Genomic DNA, 23585 nt, shown 5'->3' with positions numbered 1-23585 from the left:
TGGTCGTATTCAAAGTCCTCATGTGTCCAGGGACGTTTTGCCTGAGTTTATAAACATAATATGAACTTGAAAAAAACAACAAAATATTTTGTGACGCTAAAAAATATTGATGTAATCATAGTAGTATCGACTAGATACGCTCTTGTACTTGGTATCATTACAGTGGATGTCAGGTGTAGATCCACCAATGGCGTTTGTTTACATTTTGACACCGGTGAGCCATGGTGTGTAGTAATACATGTTTAGCTACGATTTAGAAGTCGCTAAAATACCGCGGATTGCGGATGGACGTTAGCCGCTAGCTAGCTAGCCATGTCTTAAAGCACCCCTTTCTGAGGGCTTTTAAGTATTATAGCTTCACCTTCATCGTTAGTTGTTAAGCCAAAATGCGTCCGTTCTCCCTTTTCTGTCTGCACACGGTGTCTGCTTGTAAGTACTCTGTGATTGTGCGCTGCCGAACATGCTCGTCTGCTCTTAAACCCAGTAATGTCACGACGTGACGACGACAAGGGGGTCGGGGACCAGTACTTTTTTAGAGGCGGTATAGTACCGAATATGATTTATCAGTATCGCGGTACTATACTAATACAGGTATACCGTACAACCCTAATCCTATGTGATAAAAACGTATTAAAGTGCAAATTTTTTTAAGTAATTACAGTGAAAAGATAAATAAAATACCACTAAGTATATTTGGGATACAAATGGTGCCCCACTCAGAAAGTGATACCTTTTTATTAGGGTTTTTTTCAACACTTAAGTTACGAGATCAACTTCAGATATATCTGTCAATTTTACGTTTAAACTATTATTTTGTTAGTTATATGCTCTTTTGTCCAAAACAACGTTTATGTTTGTATATGGCAACTACACAATATATGCAATATTTACCACATAAAACATTTTAAAGTGAAATATTTGAACCAGGTGGCGACTTGTCCAGGGTGTACGCCGCCTTCCGCCCGATTGTAGCTGAGATAGGCGCCAGCGCCCCCTGCGATCCCAAAAGGGAATAAGCGGTAAAAAAATGGATGGATGGATATTTGAACTAATTGGAGCTTTGAAAATAATTCATTATAACATGGATTTTTTGTCATCATTTTTTTTGTTTTAAGCAATGGTAAAAAAATAAATAATTGACTGATTGAAACCCGTAATTAGTATATTTCTCCATTAATTTCAGCGAGGATGAAAGATTTGTGGCTGAGGATATTGATAGCTAAGGACTAGAAAAAAATATATAAAAATCAAGTAAAAAAAAAAAAAAAAGGTGATTGCATTGGGACGGATTCAGATGTTTTTAGACACATTTACTAGGATAATTCTGGGAAATCCCTTATCTTTCTATTGGGTTGCTAGTGTTTTATTGAGTTTAATAGTACCTGATAGTCGGAGGGGTGTGTACACGGGCGCAAGCTCAGGCGACTTTTTACCACAATTTTCTCTCCGAAAACTGCTGTTTGGTCGGGATCCATGTTCGCCTGACCGCTCTGATCCATAGTAAAGCTTCACCTCCGGGAATTTTAAACGAGGAATCACCCTGTGTTTGTGTGGCTAAAGGCTAAAGCTTCCCAACTCCATCTTTCTACTTTGACTTCTCCATTATTAATTGAACAAATTGCAAAAGATTCAGCAACACAGATGTCCAGAATACTGTGTAATTATGCGGTTAAAGCAGACGACTTTTAGCTGTGTGTGTGTGCAGCGCTCATATTTCCTCACAGTCCATGACGTCACACGTACGCGTCATCATTCCGCGACGTTTTCAACAAGAAACTCGCGGGAAATTGAAAATTGAAATTTAGTAAACTGAAAAGGCAGTATTGGGATATGTTGCAATGTTAATATTTCATCATTGATATATAAACTATCAGACTGCGTGGTGGGTAGTAATGTCCTTTTTTATTTTTGCTTTGGGATCCTGGGATCATAGCAGTCTCCGAGGAGGACTATTGACGCAGTTCTTGCAACACTAAATTCATAGGTGAAAACAGTTTAGGGAGGGGGTTCATTGGTCAAGATTTGCCATAGATTGTTTTTTCCAAACCAGTTCAAGCCGCTTTCTGACCATCTCTTCAGGATGCGCGTTTTTTGGGCGGTCTTATTTACGTCCACTTGGACTACGTACTCGTCCTGTAGTTCTTTGCGCTTCTATAACGAATCATCCGACAACTATACACTACTTTGCCGTTTGAAAAGGCAACAGCAGAGGATACATGTGCATGTACGAGCCAGTCTTCCCCATAACAAGAGGATAGAGAGAAATAAGTAACTTATTGAGCACAATGGCGGACTCGTACAAAGCTCTTCGGGTAAAACTTTACCATATACGGAGACAAATTGGGGAAATTCCAAAAAGTTGGTTTGATTTCAAATTCTCCCAACTTTATTTATAAAGCCATTTAAACACAACCACAGTTGAAAAACAAAGAGCTGTACACAACAAACAAGCAGAGAAATACAGGCAAAGGACAGACTAAAATAAATGATTTAAAACAGAGGTAAAATAAATATACATGCACATAAAAAGAGCAGATAAAAATGATCTTAAGAGCAATTTGTCGGATAGAAGCACTTTAAACAGTTCAAAGTCTCATGCTGGATTAAAAGTCTTGAGTAAATATGGATTTTAAGAAGGGTCTTAAAAGTAGTGTGGAGAATGCAAATATTTTTAAGTGTTTTTCTTAATCCATTGTCATGTTTAAAGCAGCTAATATTTTCCCATGTGAACACTTGAAGGTTTTTATCTTATGTTTGTTAGTAAACTCTGTGTTTCACCTTGAAGGCGCTGGATTGTCTACTGGGAGCATACTGTACTCCCTTTCTGTGGAGAAGGACTTATCTGTTTAGAACAACAGCTTTTGATTGATTGATTGAAACTTTTATTAGTAGATTGCACAGTAAAGTACATATTCCGTAAAACTAAATAAATGGTAACACCCGAATACGTTTTTCAACTTGTTTAACTCGGGGTGTACGCAAAATCTATTCATGGTATTATGTATTTCTTACTGGGCCTGGATGGGCTGTTTTTGCTCTTCATAAACTGACTCTTTTTGTTAGACCTCTTCTTACTGATGCTATTGTCGCATTGTAAGGGCTGGTCTCCTAAATCTTTAGTAAAATTTGGCCAAGTACTATTCTGTCTCGGTGGTCCTTCTTAGTCAACATATACAAACCCCGTTTCCATATGAGTTGGGAAATTCTGTTAGATGTAAATATAAACGGAATACAATGATTTGCAAATAATTTTTAACCCATATTCAATTGAATGCACTACAGAGACAAGATATTCGATGTTCAAACTCATATATTTTATTTTTTTTAAAATAACCATTAACTTGGAATTTGATGGCTGCAACATGTGCCAAAGTAGTTGGGAAAGGGCATGTTCACCACTGTGTTACATCACCTTTTCTTTTAACAACACTCAATAAACGTTTACGAACTGAAGAAACCAATTTTTGAAGCTTTGAAAGTGGAATTCTTTCCCATTCTTGTTTTGTGTAGACCTTCAGTCTATCAACAGTCCGGGGTCTCAGCTGTCGTATTTTACGCTTCATAATGCTGATTGTGGCTTGGCATTGTCCTGCTGAAATAAGCAGGGGCGTCCATGAAAAAGACGGTGCTTGGATGGCAGCATATGTTGTTCCAAAACCTGTATGTACCTTTCAGAATTAATGGTGCCTTCACAGATGTGTAAGTTACCCATGCCTTGGGCACTAATGCACCCCCATACCATCACAGATGCTGGCTTTTAAACTTTGCATCGATAACAGTCTGGATGTTTCGCTTCCTCTTTGGTCCGGATGACACAATGTCGAATATTTCCAAAAAGAAATTGAAATGTGGACTCATCAGACCACAGAACACATTTCCACTTTGCATCAGTCCATCTAAGATGATCTCGGGCCCAGAGAAGTCGGCGGCGTTTCTGGATGTTGTTGATACATGGATTTCGCTTTGCATAGTAGAGCTTTAACTTGCACTTACAGATGTAGCGACGAACTGTATTTAGTGACAGTGGTTTTCTGAAGTGTTCCTGACCCCATGTGCTGATATCCTTTATAGATTGATGTCGGTTTTTGATACAGTGCCGTCTGAGGGATCGGAGATCACGGTCATTCAATGTTGGTTACCGGCCATGCCGCTTACGTGGAGTGATTTCTCCAGATTCTCTGAACCTTTTGATGATATTATGGACCGTAGATGTTGAAATCCCTAAATTTCTTGCAATTGCACTTTGAGAAACGTTGTTCTTAAACTGTTTGACTATTTGCTCACGCAGTTGTGGACAAAGGGGTGTACCTCGCCCCATCCTTTCTTGTGAAAGACTGAACATTTTTTGGGAAGATGTTTTTATACCCAATCATGGCACCCACCTGTTCCCAATTAGCCTGCACACCTGTGGGATGTTCCAAATAAGTGTTTGATGAGCATCCCTCAACTTTATCAGTATTTATTGCCACCTTTCCCAACTTCTTTGTCACGTGTTGCTGGCATCAAATTCTAAAGTTAATGATTATTTGCACACAAAAAAAAAGGTTTATCAGTTTGAACATCAAATATGTTGTCTTTGTAGCATATTCAACTAAATATGGGTTGAAAATTATTTGCAAATCATTGTATTCCTTTTATTTTTACATCTAACACAATTTCCCAACTCATATGGAAACGGGGTTCGTATGTCATCCAATATAAGATAAGGGTTGTTTTTTTTTTAATATTAGGTCTGCTTTAAGTAAACCTTTACTGATGAGAAAGTGCTGTTTTCTGACTGCATTTAGCTTTTTATATATTCTTTTTTTTCAGAAATGACTTTGACTTGTCTTGCTTCATTTGAGGCATGTTGGTTCAGGCGGTAATACCGCAAAGTGGTTCTGGCTATTAACATGCCAGCTCTGCTCAACTGTATGGAAGTGTCACCGAGCAAAAATAATGCACCCTCATTACTCCCGATGCGACCGTAGTACATCAGGTCCAAGTTAAAACCGGACAAATTGCTTCTGACACCGCAACAGTGGGAAAGTGTGCAGCTCATCGACTATTACCATTTTTTTTTTGTCAGCCTACAATTTTGTGGACCTGTTCTTAAAGGGGAACAAAATATCACAATTTCAAAAGGGTTAAAACCAATAAAAATCAGTTCCCAGTGGCTTATTTTATTTTTTGAAGTCTTTTTCAAAATTTTACCTATCCCGCAATATCCCTAAAAAGAGCTTTAAAGTGCCTATTTTTCGCTCTGTCAAAGCCACTGTTAATTTTCCTGTGACGTCATACAGTGCTGCCAATACAAACAAACAATGGCGGACAAGATATAGCGACATTAGCTCGGATTCAGACTCGGATTTCAGTGGCTTAAGCGATTCAACAGATTAGGCATGTATTGAAACGGATGGTTGGAGTATGGAGGCAGATAGCGAAAACGAAATTGAAGAAGAAAATGAAGCTATTGAGCGAATAGCTATTGATGCGATCGGAATTTTCGCATCTTGTGACACTGGATCAACTTAAATCTCTCGATTGGTAAGTGTTTGTTTGGCATTAAATGTGAGTGGAAGGAAAAGCTGGATGTAAATATAGTTTCAAATGTACATACAGCTAGCCTAAATAGCTTGTTAGCATCGATTAGCTGGCAGTCATGCCGCGACCAAATATGTCTGATTAGCACGTAAGTCAATAACATCAACAAAACTCACCTTTGTGATTTCTTTGACTTTATCGTTGGGAATGCATCTGCTTTGAGGGTCGCAGGATATCCAGACATTCTTGTTATCTCTGTGCCATCTCTGTCGTATCATCGCCGGTAAAAACCAAATGAGGGACTTTCGCATCTCTTAACACTGGAGCAACTTAAGTCTGTCGATTGGTAAGTGTTTGTTTGGCATTAAATGTGGGTGGAGGGAAAGGCTGGATGTAAATATAGTTTCAAATGTACATACAGCTAGCCTAAATAGCATGTCAGCATCGATTAGCTGGCAGTCATGCCGCGACCAAATATGTCTGATTAGCACATAAGTCAACAACATCAGCTAAACTCACCTTTGTGATTTGGTTGACTTTATCGTTGGGAATGCATCTGCTTTGAGGGTCGCAGGATATCCAGACATTCTTGTCATCCCTGTGTCATCTATGTCGTAGCATCGCCGGTAAAAACCAAACGAGGGACTTTCGCATCTCTTAACACTGTAGCAACTTAAGTCCGTCGATTGGTAAGTGTTTGGCATTAAATGTGGGTGGAGGGAAAGGCTGGATGTAAATATAGTTTCAAATGTACATACAGCTAGCCTAAATAGCATGTCAGCATCGATTAGCTGGCAGTCATGCCGCGACCAAATATGTCTGATTAGCACATAAGTCAACAACATCAGCTAAACTCACCTTTGTGATTTCGTTGACTTTATCGTTGGGAATGCATCTGCTTCGAGGGTCGCAGGATATCCAGACATTCTTGTCATCTCTGTGCCATCTCTGTCGTAGCATCGCCGGTAAAAACCAAACGAGGGACTTTCGCATCTCTTAACACTGGAGCAACGTAAGTCCGTCGATTGGTAAGTGTTTGTTTGGCATTAAATGTGGGTAGAGGGAAAGGCTGGATGTAAATATAGTTTCAAATGTACATACAGCTAGCCTAAATAGCATGTTAGCATCGATTAGCTGGCAGTCATGCCGCGACCAAATATGTCTGATTAGCACATAAGTCAACAACATCAGCTAAACTCACCTTTGTGATTTCGTTGACTTTATGGTTGGAAATGCATCTGCTGGTTATCCATACATCTCTGTGCCATGTCTGCCTTAGCACCGCCGGTAACATGTGCAGACACTCCGGCACATTCAAATGGGGGTCTGGTGGCAGATTTCTTTGACTTTATCATTGGAAATGCATCTGTTTTGAGTGTCGCAGGATATCCACACAATCTTCTCATCTCTGTAGTAGCACAGCTTTCGTCGGTAAAGTGTGCGGAACAAACAACTGACCATTTCGTCGGCTTTCCCCACACCCTCGTATTTTGAACAAATTTCGTCCAATCTCCTTTCTTCTTTCGCATCTTCGGGCAACTTGAATCACTATCATTAGTGTTGTTACACCCTCCGACAACACACCGACAAGGCATGATGTCTCCAAGGTTCCAGAAAATAGTCGAAAAAAAAGGAAAATAACAGAGCTGAGAGCCGGTGTTTGTAATGTGTTTGAGAAAATGAAAATGGCGGCTTTATTATCTAAGTGACGTCACGTTCTGACGTCATCGCGCCGAGAGTGATAAACAGAAAGGCGTTTAATTCGCCAAAATTCACCCATTTAGAATTTGGAAATCGGTTAAAAAATATATGGTCTTTTTTCTGCAACATCAATCAATCAATGTTTACTTATATAGCCCTAAATCACTAGTGTCTCAAAGGGCTGCACAAACAACAACACAAACCACAACCACATCCTCAGCAGGCCGACATAAGGGCAAGGAAAACTCACACCCAGTGGGACGTCGGTGACAATGATGACTATGAGAACCTTGGAGAGGAGGAAAGCAATGGATGTCGAGCGGGTCTAACATGATACTGTGAAAGTTCAATCCATATTGGATCCAACACAGTCGCGAGAGTCCAGTCCAAAGCGGATCCAACACAGCAGCGAGAGTCCCGCTCACAGCGGAGCCAGCAGGAAACCATCCCAAGCGGAGGCGGATCTGCAGCGCAGGGATGTCCCCAGCCGATACAGCCGATACATAGGCAAGCAGTACATGGCCACCGGATCGGACCGGACCCCCTCCACAAGGGAGAGTGGTACATAGGAGAAAAAGAAAAGAAACGGCAGATCAACTGGTCTAAAAAGGGAGTCTATTTAAAGGCTAGAGTATACAAATGAGTTTTAAGGTGAGACTTAAATGCTTCTACTGAGGTAGCATCTCGAACTGTTACCGGGAGGGTATTCCAGAGTACTGGAGCCCGAAATGAAAACGCTCTATAGCCTGCAGACTTTTTTTGGGCTTTGGGAATCACTAATAAGCCGGAGTCCTTTGAACGCAGATTTCTTGCCGGGACATATGGTACAATACAATCGGCGAGATAGGATGGAGCTAGACCGTGTAGTATTTTATACGTAAGTAGTAAAACCTTAAAGTCACATCTTAAGTGCACAGGAAGCCAGTGCAGGTGAGCCAGTACAGGCGTAATATGATCAAACTTTCTTGTTCTTGTCAAAAGTCTAGCAGCCGCATTTTGTACCAACTGTAATCTTTTAATGCTAGACATGGGGAGACCCGAAAAAAATATGTTACAGTAATCGAGGCGAGACGTAACAAACGCATGGATAATGATCTCAGCGTTGTTACTGGACAGAATGGAGCGAATTTTTGCGATATTACGGAGATGAAAGAAGGCCGTTTTAGTAACGCTTTTAATGTGTGCCTCAAAGGAGAGTGTTGGGTCGAAGATAATACCCAGATTCTTTACAGAGTCGCCTTGTTTAATTATTTGGTTGTCAAATTTTAGAGTTGTATTATTAAATAGAGGTCGGTGTCCAGCTGGACCGATAATCAGCATTTCCATTTTTTTGGCGTTGAGTTGCAAAAAGTTAGCGGACATCCATTGTTTAATTTCATTAAGACACGCCTCCAGCTGACTACAATCCGGCGTGTTGGTCAGCTTTAGGGGCATGTAGAGTTGGGTGTCATCAGCATAGCAGTGAAAGCTAACACCGTATTTGCGTATGACGTCACCTAGCGGCAGCATGTAGATGCTGAAGAGTGCAGGGCCAAGGACCGAACCCTGGGGAACTCCACATGTTACCTTAACGTAGTCCGATGTCACACTGTCATGGGAGACACACTGCATCCTGTCAGTAAGATAAGAGTTAAACCAAGTCAGGGCTAAGTCTGACATACCAATTCGTGTTTTGATACGTTCTAATAAAATATTATGATCGACGGTATCAAGGTATATATTGACGCTTACATAGGTCTGGTGATAATGTTCCCCTTTAAACCCACCCGCCACAAAAGTGTTTTTCAACCTTTTTTAAGTTAAGGCCCATTTATGCGTTGAAAAAAATCCACCAGCAGAAATCATTAAAAAACGAAATTCAGTTGACTGTAAAAAGTCGTTGGATATGACGTTAAACCACATGTGTCAAACTTAAGGCCCCCCACATCATGTTGAATGGCCCGTGAAGGCTTAGAAATAATATGCATCAATGAAGTACTTTATCTTTCGTTCTTTTTCTATTTCGACAGAAAAAAAGACATGTACTGCATGCAGTTATACATCTTTTCAAGTTTATTTTTCTAATAGTAAATAAATAAATAAATGGGTTGTACTTGTATAGCGCTTTTCTACCTTCAAGGTGCTGCAACATATGTTATATTATTATACTTTCTAATCATTTTTGGGGTAAAACATACATAAATATATACTTAGCCTTCTGATTTCAACGCAAGTTATCCATAAAACTGTACACTGTAAACATGACAAAAAATATTTATATTGTCATGTCTTGATGATCATGTTTTGTTTAATTGTGTTAGTTTACTTCAAGACTCCATTTTTTCACTCCATTGTTTTGTTTCCACGCCAACCCATTAGTTTTCACCTGTCCCCAAGTCACGCACCCGTTTTCACTAATCATGTAACAATTTTTTAAACCGGAAGATACTGTCCATAATTTTTTTCTTGCCATGCCACGTAAGTTTTTGTTCTTTTCATGTCACAGTTATCGAGTTTTGTTCCATGTTCATAGTTTCTGCCTTAGTGCAGGTTTTGTTTTCACAGCCAAGTTTTTGTACCTCCTTGTTTGTTCCTGTTTTGAGTTAAGATTAAATAATGTCCTTGCCCGCGCCAATTTTCCTTTGCATTGCAGAAAAACAAACCCCAAAGTCCATGTATTGACAGAAGCTCACAAGGATGTACAAAAACTTGGCTGTGAAAACAAAACTTGCACTACGGCAGAAACTATGAACATGGAACAAAACTCAATAACTGTGACATGAAAAAAAACAAAAAACTTACGTGGCTTGGCAAGAAGCAAAACTATGGACAGTATCAGAGGTAAAGTCGCCAGGGTGACTTCCTGGCAACTTTCGGTTGAAATAATAGTTACATGATTAGTGAAAACCGGTACGTGACTTGGGGACAGGTGAAAACTGAAGGGTTGGCATGGAAACAAAATGTAGGAGTGAAAAAACAGGAACTAATGGAGTCCTAAGGTAAACTAACACAACTAGTTTTCACCTGCCCCCAAGTCACGCACCTGTTTTCATTAATCATGTAACAATTTTTTAAACCGGAAGATACTGTCCATAGTTTTGCTTCTTGCCATGCCACGTAGGTTTTTGTTTTTTTCATGTCACAGTTATCGAGTTTTGTTCCATGTTCATAGTTTCTGCCTTAGTGCAAGTTTTGTTCTCACAGCCAAGTTTTTGTACATCCTTGTGAGCTTCTGTCAATACATGGACTTAGGGGTTTGTTTTTCTGCAATGCAAAGGAAAATTGGCGCGGGCAAGGACATTATTTAATCTTAACTCAAAACAGGAACAAACAAAAGGCGCTCACAAGGAGGTACAAAAACGTGGATGTGAAAACTAAACTTGCACTAAGGCAGAAACTATGAACATGGAACAAAACTCGATAACTGTGACATGAAAAAAAACAAAAACCTACGTGGCATGGCAAGAAGCAAAACTATGGACAGTATCTTCCGGTTTAAAAAATTGTTACATGATTAATGAAAACAGGTGCGTGACTTGGGGACAGGTGAAAACTGAAGGGTTGGCATGGAAACAAAATATTGGAGTGAAAAAACAGGAACTAGTGGAGTCTTAAGGTAAACTAACACAACTAAACAAAACATGATCATCAAGACATGACATATATACATATATATATATATATATATATATATATATATATATTTTTTTTAAACAGCTCCGTCTTCAGAATCTTATCATAAGAAAAAAACATTTCTACCATTTTTACATTGAGAGTAATACACTGTGAAAGCAGCAACCATATTTTTCATGCAAAAAAAAAAATAACAACCCAAAAACTGGCAGCTCAATCACCAGAAATGTACAGTAAAATAACGTGTGACTATTTTTTGCCGCAAAATCCACAGATTTTTTTTTCTTACATTGTTGGTAAAATATACATTTAATACTCAAATGAATAGGAAATCGTATGACAATATTGTGCAACTAATCCTTATACAAGTGTGTTTCTTTTATTAATGTCCAGCCAAAACTGCAACGTGGCCCTCAATGAGAACGAGTTTGACACTCCTGCTTTAAACCATAACCAAGCATGCATCAATATACGGTAGCTCTTGTCTCAAAGTAGGTGTACTGACTTATTTGGAGTTGTTTACTGTTTTCCTGTGTGTAATGTTCTAGTTATTGTCTTGCGCTCCTATTTTAGTGGATTTTTCTCTTGTTTCTTATTTTCCTGTTGCAGTTTCATGTCTTCTTTTGAGCGATATTTCCCGCATCTACTTTGTGTCAGGTTCGAACACTGATGACATCTATTAAACAAGACAAGAAGCAAAGAATTAAACAGAGACAGAATTTAATATGGCTAAATTGAGGAGAGACGCCTGGACACTGTACCCTCGTACAGTCTCTCACCACGCTCTGGCGAAAGATTGTACGCCACCTCTTTTATTTGGACGTTCCCTGATTACATGGCAAAAGCTTTTTCCAAGAGAAGGGGGTCGTAAATAGCCATTGCCTTTGATTACAGAACAGTTAGAAGAAAAGGTCGTAAACAGTTCACAGAAAAGGTCGTTAAACAGTTCAAAGAAGCGGCCCCTGTAGGGGAGTCGGGTCCTGCTTCCTCTTCGCTTTGTAGTTCTCGGGTCCAACCAATATATTTCTGCTGGGGATAGGTTGATTGGCAACAGTAAAATTGGCCCCCGTGTGTGAATGTTGTCTGTCTATCTGTGTTGGCCCTGCGATGAGGTGGCGACTTGTCCAGGGTGTACGCCGCCTTCCGCCCGATTCCGCCCGACCCCAAAGGGGATAAGCGGTAGGAAATGGATGGATGGATGATTACAATACATGAAAGAAAGAGAACACCTTCATGTTGCTTCCCATCCTACACAGTGGAGTTTTACAAGCCTTCTGGCGCCAGCGCCCCCCGCGACCCCGAAAGGGAATAAGCGGTAGAAAATGGATGGATGGATGGATGCTTGATATGATTAAAAACGGCTTTGGTCTAATCGCCGGGAACTCATTGAAACACAAAGTCCTGAGATAACGTAGATACAAGAAAATATATCGGTATTAGTTGATATCGCAATCGGTACTTAAGAGTTGGACAACAAAAAGGGGACGGCGTGGCGCAGTGGTAGAGTTGCCGTGCACAACCCGAGGGTCCCTGGTTCAATCCCCACCTAGTGCCAACCTCGTCACGTCCGTTGTGTCCTGAGCAAGACACTTCACCCTTGCTCCTGATGGGTGCTGGTTAGCGCCTTGCATGGCAGCTCCCTCCATCGGTGTGTGAATGTGTGTGTGTATGGGTAAATGTGGAAGTAGTGTCAAAGCGCTTTGAGTACCTTGAAGGTAGAAAAGCGCTATACAAGTACAACCCATTTATCATTTATTTTATCGGAATATCGGTGTGAACCACTCACGCCGTCGTCGCTCGGGTTCAATGGACCACCCAGGAAGGACAGGTTTGACTTTTTTTTTTCTTTTCAAATAAAGCTTTGTCGTTAGGTCAGATTGCTTTTCAGCTGCTCCTCTCCACTGCTCGCTCACGATCCGCTTTCCAGCATCGTCGTCGTCCACGTCTACTCTTTGTTTCCGCTCCTCGGTTGCTGCTGAGGGATCTCCTCCTCCTTCTGCCCCGATCTGTCCTCCTTCTCCCCTTTTATACATCGTGAGGAGATAAGTTAATTGTGTACTGGTGTGCGATCCACACACCTGCACATGACTGCGGCGTCGCTCCCGGCACACCCCGCCTCTCCGCTCGGCCGCATTCTCCGCCTCCTCGCCGCCATCTTGGGCCGGGCTCTGCCTCCCCACAATCGGATATCGACAAAAAAGCCATTATCGGACATCTCTAGTTAAAAATATACTCAATAGCATGCAATACCTGTATTTCTATATGTCACAATGAAAATATTGCATTTAGTAAATGATAAATTCTTTATTGACTCATATTATTTAAAAATGATGTGTCGGGCCTTGAGTTTGACACCTGTGGTATATAGGGCATTAGGCGTTTATTTTCAGGTTGAAAAGAAAGACAAAATATGCAGAAAAAAATAGAAATAAGGGAAAGTGTTTTGAAACTAATTAATTAGACTTTTCCATCAGATTAAAAATGATTCAAGCTGATATGCGAGTACAGCTGTAAGAGATAATAAATGGCCTTGGAGCTCCGTCCACGCCTGTAGTGCACGCCGTGTCTCCATGACAGTTTACATGTCCCGCTGACACGGTGTGAATACAAATGGCGGTGCAGCTTCCTCTCACCTGCTGTTCACAGCCTCCACAGCACGTGTGCACGACAGACAAAAGTGCGTTCAGGCTGTCAGGACTTTCACCACAATTGCTGACTTTTCACAACACATATTCAGACCATATTTGCGTGTCGTTGTGTCCGTTAACATCCCAACACTCTAACAAAACTCAAGGAAGGCAAGTGAAGTTACAGGAAATTTGCTCTAATATGTGGCCATTTAAAATAATTAAAAAAATAATAATATATATATATATATATATATATATATATATATATATATATATATATATATATATATATATATATATAAGCCCTGCGGTGAGTTGGCAACTTGTACAGGGTGTACACCGCCTTCCGCCCGAATACAGCTGAGATAGGCTAAGGCAGCTCTCGGGACCCCAAAAGGGACAAGCGGTAGGAAATGGATGGATGGATATATATATATATATATATTTTTTTTTTTTTTTTTGTAATATATATATATATATATATATATATATATATATATATATATATATAAATATATATGTATTTTTAATCCATCCTTTCTAGCCCATTTATCAAGCCATTTTCTACCGCTTGTTTTTTTCTTAAATTATATACTTTTAAAGCATCTCAGTGGTCCCCAAACTACAGCACGTGGGCCGGATAATCCTGTGTTTAAAAAAAAAGTATTTTTGTTTAGTTTTTTTCTTAAATTATGATTTTTTCAAATGTATTCTAGTGCCCAAACTACGGCCCGCCAGCATCAAAAATAGGAGTCCCGAGTCAAAAAATAGAAATATATATATATATATATATATATATATATATATATTTTTTTTTTTTTTAATTTAATTATTTTTTATTTTTTTTATCGATTCCCAGTGGTCCCCAAAATGCGGGCGAGCATGCGTCTTGTTACTATCAGGGTCTCCTGGCCGCTCAGGCAAATCAATCTTTTTTTTTTTTTTTTAATTTATTTTGTTACTCTCAGGGTCTCCTGGTCGCTCAGGCAAATATTTTTTTTAAAATGTATTTATTTATTCATTATTATTTGTATTTATTTATTTATTTATTTTTTATCCATCCCAGTGGTCCCCAAATTGCGGGCGAGCGTCTTATTACTCTCAGGGTCTCCTGGCCGCTCAGGCAAATCAATTTTTGTATTTTTTTTTATTTATTTATTTTATTTTATTTTATTTTATTCATCTTGTTACTCTCAGGGTCTCCTGGCCGCTCAGGAAAATTTTTATTTATTTGTTATTATTATTATTTTTTTTTTTTATCCATCCCAGGGGTCCCCAAACTGCAGGCAAGCGTCCAAAATCAATAAAATAAATAAATAAATAATATATTTTATTTTTTATTTTTTATTTTTTAATCTATCCTGGTGGTCCCCAAACTGCGACCCGTGGGCCAGATTTGGCCCACCAGCATCCAAATTCCAACCTGAGTGTATTCCCGAGTAAAAAAAAAACAAAAAAAAACATTACTTTTATTTATTTTATTTATTAGAATTGTTTTAATTTATCCTTTCCAGCCCATCCATTAATACATTATTCTACCGCTTGTTACTCTCGGCAAATCAAATTATCTAAAAATGCATTTCCCCATCCATAACATGACGTCGCAGTGTCGAGTAATCTGCAATGAGACAGATAATGATAATAATAAAAATTATAATAATAATAGATTTTATTTGTAAAAAACACTTTACATTGAGCAAACAACCTCTAAAAGTGCTACAGTGTATTAAAAAATAATAAAAAGATGATGAAAATAAAAACTAAAAGCTCAATAGCTAGAGCTAGTATGCATATATCTAAAAAGAGGCTTTTTTAAATAGATGGGTTTTTAAACTATTTTTAAAAACTATTCACAGTCTGTGGTGCCCTCAGGTGGTCAGGGAGAGTGTTTTATATATATATATATATATATATATATATATATTTATTTTTTTATTTTTTGGGTTCTATAGTCTGTTCAATAGTTCAATCACGTAATGTTCAAATGAAGTTTCGGATCTTAACTGGTACAGTATATGTCTGTGTTTCAGGCCTTTCAGCTACTGGCTGAACTACATCCTCTCCATCATGTACTGCAGTGAAAACAGTCACGTCGGCTCATACTTGGAGGCCACCCGAAGTTGTTCCTGTCCCTACGAGCACCCCCCCTGCCAGAGCATGATACCCTGCACCGTCGGCGAGGGGACCCTCTGCGCCTCCTGCTCCTACGAGAACCGCTCGCGCTGCGCCACCTGCAACCCGGGTTACATGCTCAGCCAGGGCGCGTGTCGCCACGAAGTCCCGGACTCCATCGACCATTACATCGGCTTTGAGACGGACCTGCAGGACTCGGAGTTGCGCTACCTCCTGCAGAAGCGCGACAACCGCATCAACGTCCACGGGATATTCGTCAGCAACGACGTCAGGCTGAGCGACTGGTTCGACCCGTCGTGGAGAAAGCGGATGCTGCTGACTCTGAAAAGTAACAAGTACAAGTCCAACCATGTCCACATGCTGCTGGGGATTTCTGTTCAAATTTGCCTTACCAGGAACATCACGTTGGACCCCATGCTGTCCGTCTACATCAATCCATTCGGGGGAAGTCACTCGGAGAGTTGGATCATGCCCACGGAGCAGAACTACCCGGACTGGCAGAGGACTAAATTAGACCTTCCCCACGACTGCGAGAACTGGACTCTGACTTTAGGCAACAAGTGGAAAACCTTTTTCGAGACGGTTCACTTTTACCTGCGAAGCCGCATCAAAGGCCCTGCGAGTACTGGGAACGGAACGGTGTTTTATGAACCCTTGGAGTACCTAGAACCGGGGCAGAATCTTGGCTACATGAAGATAAATAGCATTCAGGTGTATGGTTATAGCATGCACTTTGACCCCGAAGCCATCCAGGACTTGATTTTACAGCTGGACTACCCGTACACGCAGGGATCGCAGGACTCGGCCCTGCTGCAGCTGCTGGAGATCCGGGATCGGGTGAACCGGCTTTCGCCACCCGGGCCCCAGCCTTTGGATCTCTTCTCGTGTCTGTTGCGCCACCGGCTCAAGCTCTCCACCACGGACGTGGCCAGGATCCAGGCCGCCTTGCAGGATTTCAGCGCCAAGCAGCCCAAGTCGACGGAATACGAAACGACCAAATTATGTAGCTAATAAGCGGGCGGGGAGCCAAGGTGCACAGATGGCAGAACTGTTACCGCACGGACTCCTGAGGACGCTTAAGAGCAATTCTGGATCAGTTTGAGGGACATTATCAATGTCATCACCAATCTCATTAGTCCACTTGAGACGTCAGCCTTCACAAAAAGTCTGGCATTTCATTCATTTCCTCAGAAAAAGGACATAAGAGTGTCTAACTTGGTCATCACTGATGAGTTAGCGCCATGCAAAAGGGACAAACTGCAAAGAATAAGCCTTTTGTAACATTAAAGGCCTACTGAAATGAGATTTTTTTATTTAAACGGGGATAGCAGGTCCATTCTATGTGTCATACTTGATCATTTCGCGACATTGCGCATATTTTTGCTGGAAGGATTTAGCAGAGAACATCGATGATAAAGTTCGCACATTTTGGTCGCTAATAAAAAAGCCTTGCCTGTACCGGAAGTGGCAGACGATGTGCGCGTGACGTCACGAGTTGTGGAGCTTCTCACATCTGATCATTGTTTACAATCATGGCCACCAGCAGCGATAGCGATTCGGACCGAGAAAGCAATAGATTCCCCATTAATATGAGCGAAGATGAAAGATTCGTGGATGAGGAAAGTGAGAGTGAAGGACTAGAAAAAAATACTAGGATAAAATGGCTTCAAGGTGGCAGAAGGGTTAGTGCGTCTGCCTCACAATACGTGGCCATTCTATGTGTCATACTTGATCATTTCGCGATATTACCATATTTTTGCTGGAAGGATTTAGCAGAGAACATCGATGATAAAGTTCGCACATTTTGGTTGCTAATAAAAAAGCCTTGCCTGTACCGGAAGTAGCAGACAATGTGCGCGTGACGTCGCGAGTTGTGGAGCTTCTCACATCTGAACATTGTTTACAATCATGGCCACCAGCAGCGATAGCGATTCGGACCGAGAAAGCAATAGATTCCCCATTAATATGAGCGAAGATGGAAGATTTGTGGATGAGGAAAGTGAGAGTGAAGGACTAGAAAAAAATACTAGGATAAAATGGCTTCAAGGTGGCAGAGGGGTTAGTGCGTCTGCCTCACAATACGTGGCCATTTGTCATACTTGATCATTTCGCGATATTGCCATATTTTTGCTGAAAGGATTTAGCAGAGAACATCGATGATAAAGTTCGCACATTTTGGTTGCTAATAAAAAAGCCTTGCCTGTACCGGAAGTAGCAGACGTTGTGCGCGTTACGTCACGAGTTGTGGAGCTCCTCACATCTGAACATTGTTTACAATCATGGCCACCAGCAGCGAGAGCGATTCGGACCGAGAAAGCAATAGATTCCCCATTAATATGAGCGAAGATGAAAGATTCGTGGATGAGGAAAGTGAGAGTGAAGGACTAGAAAAAAATACTAGGATAAAATGGCTTCAAGGTGGCAGAGGGGTTAGTGCGTCTGCCTCACAATACGTGGCCATTCTATGTGTCATACTTGATCATTTCGCGATATTGCGCATATTTTTGCTGAAAGGATTTAGCAGAGAACATCGATGATAAAGTTCGCACATTTTGGTTGCTAATAAAAAAGCCTTGCCTGTACCGGAAGTAGAAGACGATGTGCGCATGACGTCACGAGTTGTGGAGCTTCTCACATCTGAACATTGTTTACAAGCATGGCCACCAGCAGCGATAGCGATTCGGACCGAGAAAGCAATAGATTGCCCATTAATATGAGCGAGGATGAAAGATTCGTGGATGAGGAAAGTGAGAGTGAAGGACGAGAAAAAATACTAGGATAAAATGGCTTCAAGGTGGCAGAGGGGTTAGTGCGTCTGCCTCACAATACGAAGTTCCTTCAGTCCTGGGTTCAAATCCAGGCTCGGGATCTTTCTGTGTGGAGTTTGTATGGTTTCCCCGTGAATGTGTGGGTTCCGTCCGGCTTCCTCCCACTTCCAAAGACATGCACCTGGGGATAGGTTGATTGGCAACACTAAATTGGCCGTAGTGTGTGAATGTTTTGATTGATTGATTGATACTTTTATTAGTAGATTGCACAGTTCAGTACATATTCCGTACAATTGACCACTAAATGGTAACACCCGAATAAGTTTTTCAACTTGTTTAAGTCGGGGTCCACGTTAATCAATTCATGGTAGTGAGTGTGAATGTTGTCTGTCTATCTGTGTTGGCCCTGCGATGAGGTGGCGACTTGTCCAGGGTGTACCCCGCCTTCCGCCCGAGTTTAGCTGAGATAGGCGCCAGCGCCCCCCGCAACCCCAAAAGGGAATAAGCGGTAGAAAAAAATGAATGGATGGAATTCTGGAAAATCCCTTAGCTGCTTATTGTGTTACTAGTGTTTTAGTGAGATTACATGGTCGTACCTGAAAGTCGGAGGGGTGTGACCGCCAGTGTCTTCCATGGAAGCCACGTTTCTCGACGAGGCAAGGCAGCCGGGCTGATATATATATATATTTTTTTTTTTCCACGGTGTAAGCATCCGACGGTCAGAGGCAAGGCACGACGCAAGCTCTCCGCTCATAACTACGGTAAGAGCCGACTTATTGCCACCATTTTCTCACCGAAACCTGCCGGTTGACATGTGGTAGGGGAACCATGTTCGCTTGACCGCTCTGTTCCATAGTAAAGCTTCACCATCAGCTTTCGGGAATGTAAACAAGGAAACACCGGCTGTTTTTGTGTGGCTAAAGCCGGCCGCAATACACCGCTTCCCACTTACATCTTTCTTCTTTGACGTCTCCATTATTAATTGAACAAATTGCGAAAGATTCAGCAACACAGATGTCCATAATATTGTGTAATCATGCGATTGAAGCAGACGACTTATAGCTGGGATCGTTGCTGGATCCGTGACGTCACCGCGATGTTTTCAGTAGGATACTTCGCGCGAAATTTAAAATTGCAATTTAGTAAACTAAAAAGGCCGTATTGGCATGTGTTGCAATGTTAATATTTCATCATTTCAGTAGGCCTTTAAGCAATGTAATAATTTTGCATAGACACCAACGTTTTAACTCCGGCTTCCTTTTTTTTTAGGTACTTTTCATTATTGGATCACATTTTGACGTCAAGACCAGCGCCGTCTCGACCTTCTATTTTAACTTAGGATTTGATTGTCAATTTGTTTTTTTCCACTGTTGTAGAAAAAGAAAAACTTCGACGACTGCAAAATTTTGTAAGAACAGAACACACTTATGTAGAAAATAAATGTATTACACCTTCTTTTGTTGCTCAAACAAAAACACACCACGTTCACAAAATGTCACATGTGCGTTTATTTTTATAATATTGCTGTTTGTGGAGGGGGGAAAAATACTGCCTATGAAAATGTATTATAACATTTGTAACTACACCAAAATAAAGGTCTTTTTATGTGTGGTCAGTCGATAGTGTGTGTTGAGACATCAACAATCAAACTATTGCATCTAATAGAGAGCCAAACACTAGAGTCTGTGAACATTGCTCCAAAGTCAGGATTTTATGTGCACAAAAAAGTAAACATTGAGAAGTGCGAAGGCAGCAATATATGATATAAAAAAAGACAGCAGCTAAAGGAGGACTTCTTTTTTGACCTGCATTAGGTAGAATTACAACTTTTTACTATAATACTGCCAAAATCTTGTGAAATTGTGACCTTTTTCATGTGAAATTCCAACTCATTTTTAATATTTGCCGAGTATGTCATCTTTATATATTTTGAAAGGGTGGACCTAAAGAAGTCGGCATTTTTCAGAGGTCTCAAGAAGGTAAGAAATACAACTTTGTGTGTGTGTGTGTGTGTGTGTGTGTGTTCCTCACAGTTAAACTGTAATGCATACTTGCCAACCTTGAGATCTACGAATTTGGGCAGGAAAGTACCCGCACTCTTTTTTTACAAAGCCACGCTGTTGTAACATGTGCTGAATGTGGCTTGACATTGTCTTGCTGAAATAAGCAGGGGCGTCCATGAACAAGTTGTTGCTTGGATGGCAAAAAATCTTGCTTCAAAACCTGTACGAACCTTTCACAATTAATGGTGCCTTCACAGATGTATAAGTTACCTATAACACACCCCCATACCATCACAGATGCTGGCTTTTGAACTTTGCGCCTATAACAATCCAGATGGTTCCTTTTCCTCTTTGGCCCGGAGGACACGACGTCTACAGTTTCCAAAAACTATTTGAAATGTGGACTCGTCAGACCACAGAACACTTTTCCACTTTGCATCAGTCCATCTTAGAAAAGCTCGGGCCCAGCGAAGCCGGCGGCGTTTCTGGGTGTTGTTGATAAATGGCTTTTGCTTTGCTTAGTAGAGTTTTAACTTGCATTTACAGATGTGGCGACAAACTGTAGTTACTGACAGCGGTTTTCTGAAGTGTCCCTGAGCCCATGTGGTGATATCCTTTACACACTGATATTGTTTTTTTATGCGGTACCGCCTGAGGAATCAAAAATCACAGGCATCGCCGCTTACGGACAGTGATTTCTCCAGATTCTCTGAACTTTTTGATGATATTACGGAACGTAGATGGGGAAATTCCTTGTAATAGCTGGTTGAGAAATGTTCTTAAACTGTTCAACAATTTGCTGGCGCATTTGTTCACAAAGTGGTGACTCTCGCCCAATCCTTGTTCGTGAATGACTGAACATTTCTTTTATACCCAATCATAGCACCCACCTGTTCCCAATTAGCATGTTCACCTGTGGTATGTTCCAAATACATGTTTGATGAGCATTCCTCCACTTTATTAGTCTCATTTGCCACTTGTGCAGGCATAGCAATTCCAAATGAGCTAATATTTGCCAAAAATAACAAAGTTTCCCAATTTGAACGGTAAATATCTTGTCTTTGCAGTCTATTCAATAGAATATAAGTTAAAAAGGATTCGCAAATCATTGTATTTTGCCTTTATTTACCAATTACAAAATGTGCCAACTTTACTGGTTTTAGATTTTGTAAATTATGCCTTTAATTACCTAAATGGCCTCAGTAATGCTGACAACATTGGCACTTGTTTCATAATTCTGGACCTAAAAAGTATCTCTACAGCTAACCCCACCCCCCCCTAAGAAAGACACTGGTGATTTTAGTCTTGTTTTCTAACAAGTTTCAGCAAATTTTGAAATGCCCTATTTTGGTTCCAAGATGTAGGCGGGCCTACTTCAGCCTGCTGGCGTCACCTACAGAAGACTAGAGGCAATTTTAATTGTGTGTAGTATGTGTTTTGGTAGCATCGTCATCCAGAACCACGATATTTTCACTAAGAATTTAAATGTATTTTTTCATTAAATATGTCTAGCAAGTGCATTGTTGCAGGTTGTAAGCCTCCATACATTTCCAAATGATGGGAATATGAGGAAAGTATGAACCACTCCAGTCAAACTGACTCGTGTAAAATGTGACGGACCAAGCGAAAAGAGTGTCATTGATCATTTTGTGATTCTGACTTCAAAGAAAAAGGGTTTTAGGTCAGAGATCGGATCGAAAAGATTGAAAAGACTCAAGCCGAATGCGATCCCAAAAATCAGGACCACCCCTGAGGGAGGAAAGACCGAGTCCGAAAGGAAGAAAATAGAGCAGACCTGTTGTCCAAAACCAGAGAAAAAAAGGTACGTGTCCAGTTATTTTGTGTCCTCTTCTACTGATATTTAAGGAAATTCTGAGAGAGCAAGAGTTTATGGTGTCTATGGAAAATCAGGAGAGTTTCTAAATGGTTATTTTTGTATTTATTTTTTATTTATGTATTTATTTGACAGGGTCAATACAATGAAACATTGCTACCCATAGTTACCCAATATCAAAGTACACACTGTATTTCCTTGAATTGTATATAGTATGCGCCTGCCTTGAATTACTGTCAAACTCGTTTCGCACAATAATCAGCATATGCCTAGAATTTCCGCTGGGTCAAACTCGTCACGTCACGAGTGACACTTCACCTGTCCATCCATCCATTTCCTACCGCTTATTCCCTTGTGGGGTGGCGGGGGGCGCTGGCGCCTATCTCAGCTACAATCGGGCGGAAGGCGGGGTACACCCTGGACAAGTCGCCACCTCATCACAGGGCCAACACAGATAGACAGACAACATTCACACTCACATTCACACACTAGGGCCAATTTTAGTGTTGCCAATCAACCGATCCCCAGGTGCATGTCTTTGGAGGTGGGAGGAAGCCGGAGTACCCGGAGGGAACCCACGCATTCACGGAGAGAACATGCAAACTCCACACAGAAAGATCCCGAGGCTGGATTTCAATCAATCAATCAATGTTTATTTATATAGCCCCAAATCACAAATGTCTCAAAGGACTGCACAAATCATTACGACTACAACATCCTCGGAAGAACCCACAAAAGGGCAAGGAAAACTCACACCCAGTGGGCAGGGAGAATTCACATCCAGTGGGACGCCAGTGACAATGCTGACTATGAGAAACCTTGGAGAGGACCTCAGATGTGGGCAACCCCCCCTCTCCAGGGGACCGAAAGCAATGGATGTTGAGCGGGTCTAACATGATACTGTGAAAGTTCAATCCATAGTGGCTCCAACACAGCCGCGAGAGTTCAGTTCAAGCGGATCCAAGACAGCAGCGAGAGTCCCGTCCACAGGAGACCATCTCAAGCGGAGGCGGGTCAGCAGCGTAGAGATGTCCCCAACCGATACAGGCGAGCGATCCATCCTGGGTCCCGACGAGCAGTCCATCATGGGTCTCGACTCTGGACAGCCAGTACTTCATCCATGGTCATCGGACCGGACCCCCTTCACAAGGGAGGGGGGGACATAGGGGAAACCTATGGGATTTGAACCCAGGACTGCAGGAGCTTCGTATTGTGAGGCAGACGCACTAACCCCTCTGCCACTGTGAACTCTTTAAAATCCAATCTGCACTTTGTTAGAATATATAACAAATCGGACCAACCTATATTTTTAACAAAGAAAAATCATTATTTCTTCTAGATTTTCCAGAACAAAAGAAATTCAAAAGACTTTGAAATAAGA

At 41.0% G+C, this 23585-nt stretch overlaps 1 protein-coding gene across 1 annotated transcript in view; it reads left to right on the top strand.

Moving 5' to 3' along the window:
• LOC133540834 (BMP/retinoic acid-inducible neural-specific protein 3-like) overlaps positions 1–19038 on the top strand; it is a 233788-nt gene extending 214750 nt beyond the window's left edge. The window contains exon 8 of the mRNA XM_061883791.1: positions 15497–19038. Coding sequence (XP_061739775.1) covers positions 15497–16610 — 1114 coding nt within the window. The 3' untranslated portion in view covers positions 16611–19038. The remainder of the gene's footprint in view (positions 1–15496) is intronic.
• The last annotated feature ends 4547 nt before the right edge of the window (positions 19039–23585 follow it).

This window comes from Nerophis ophidion, linkage group LG22 (genome assembly GCF_033978795.1).
Source record: "Nerophis ophidion isolate RoL-2023_Sa linkage group LG22, RoL_Noph_v1.0, whole genome shotgun sequence".
Classification (NCBI taxonomy): domain Eukaryota; kingdom Metazoa; phylum Chordata; class Actinopteri; order Syngnathiformes; family Syngnathidae; genus Nerophis; species Nerophis ophidion.
This window is presented reverse-complemented; position numbering and strand designations above follow the sequence as displayed.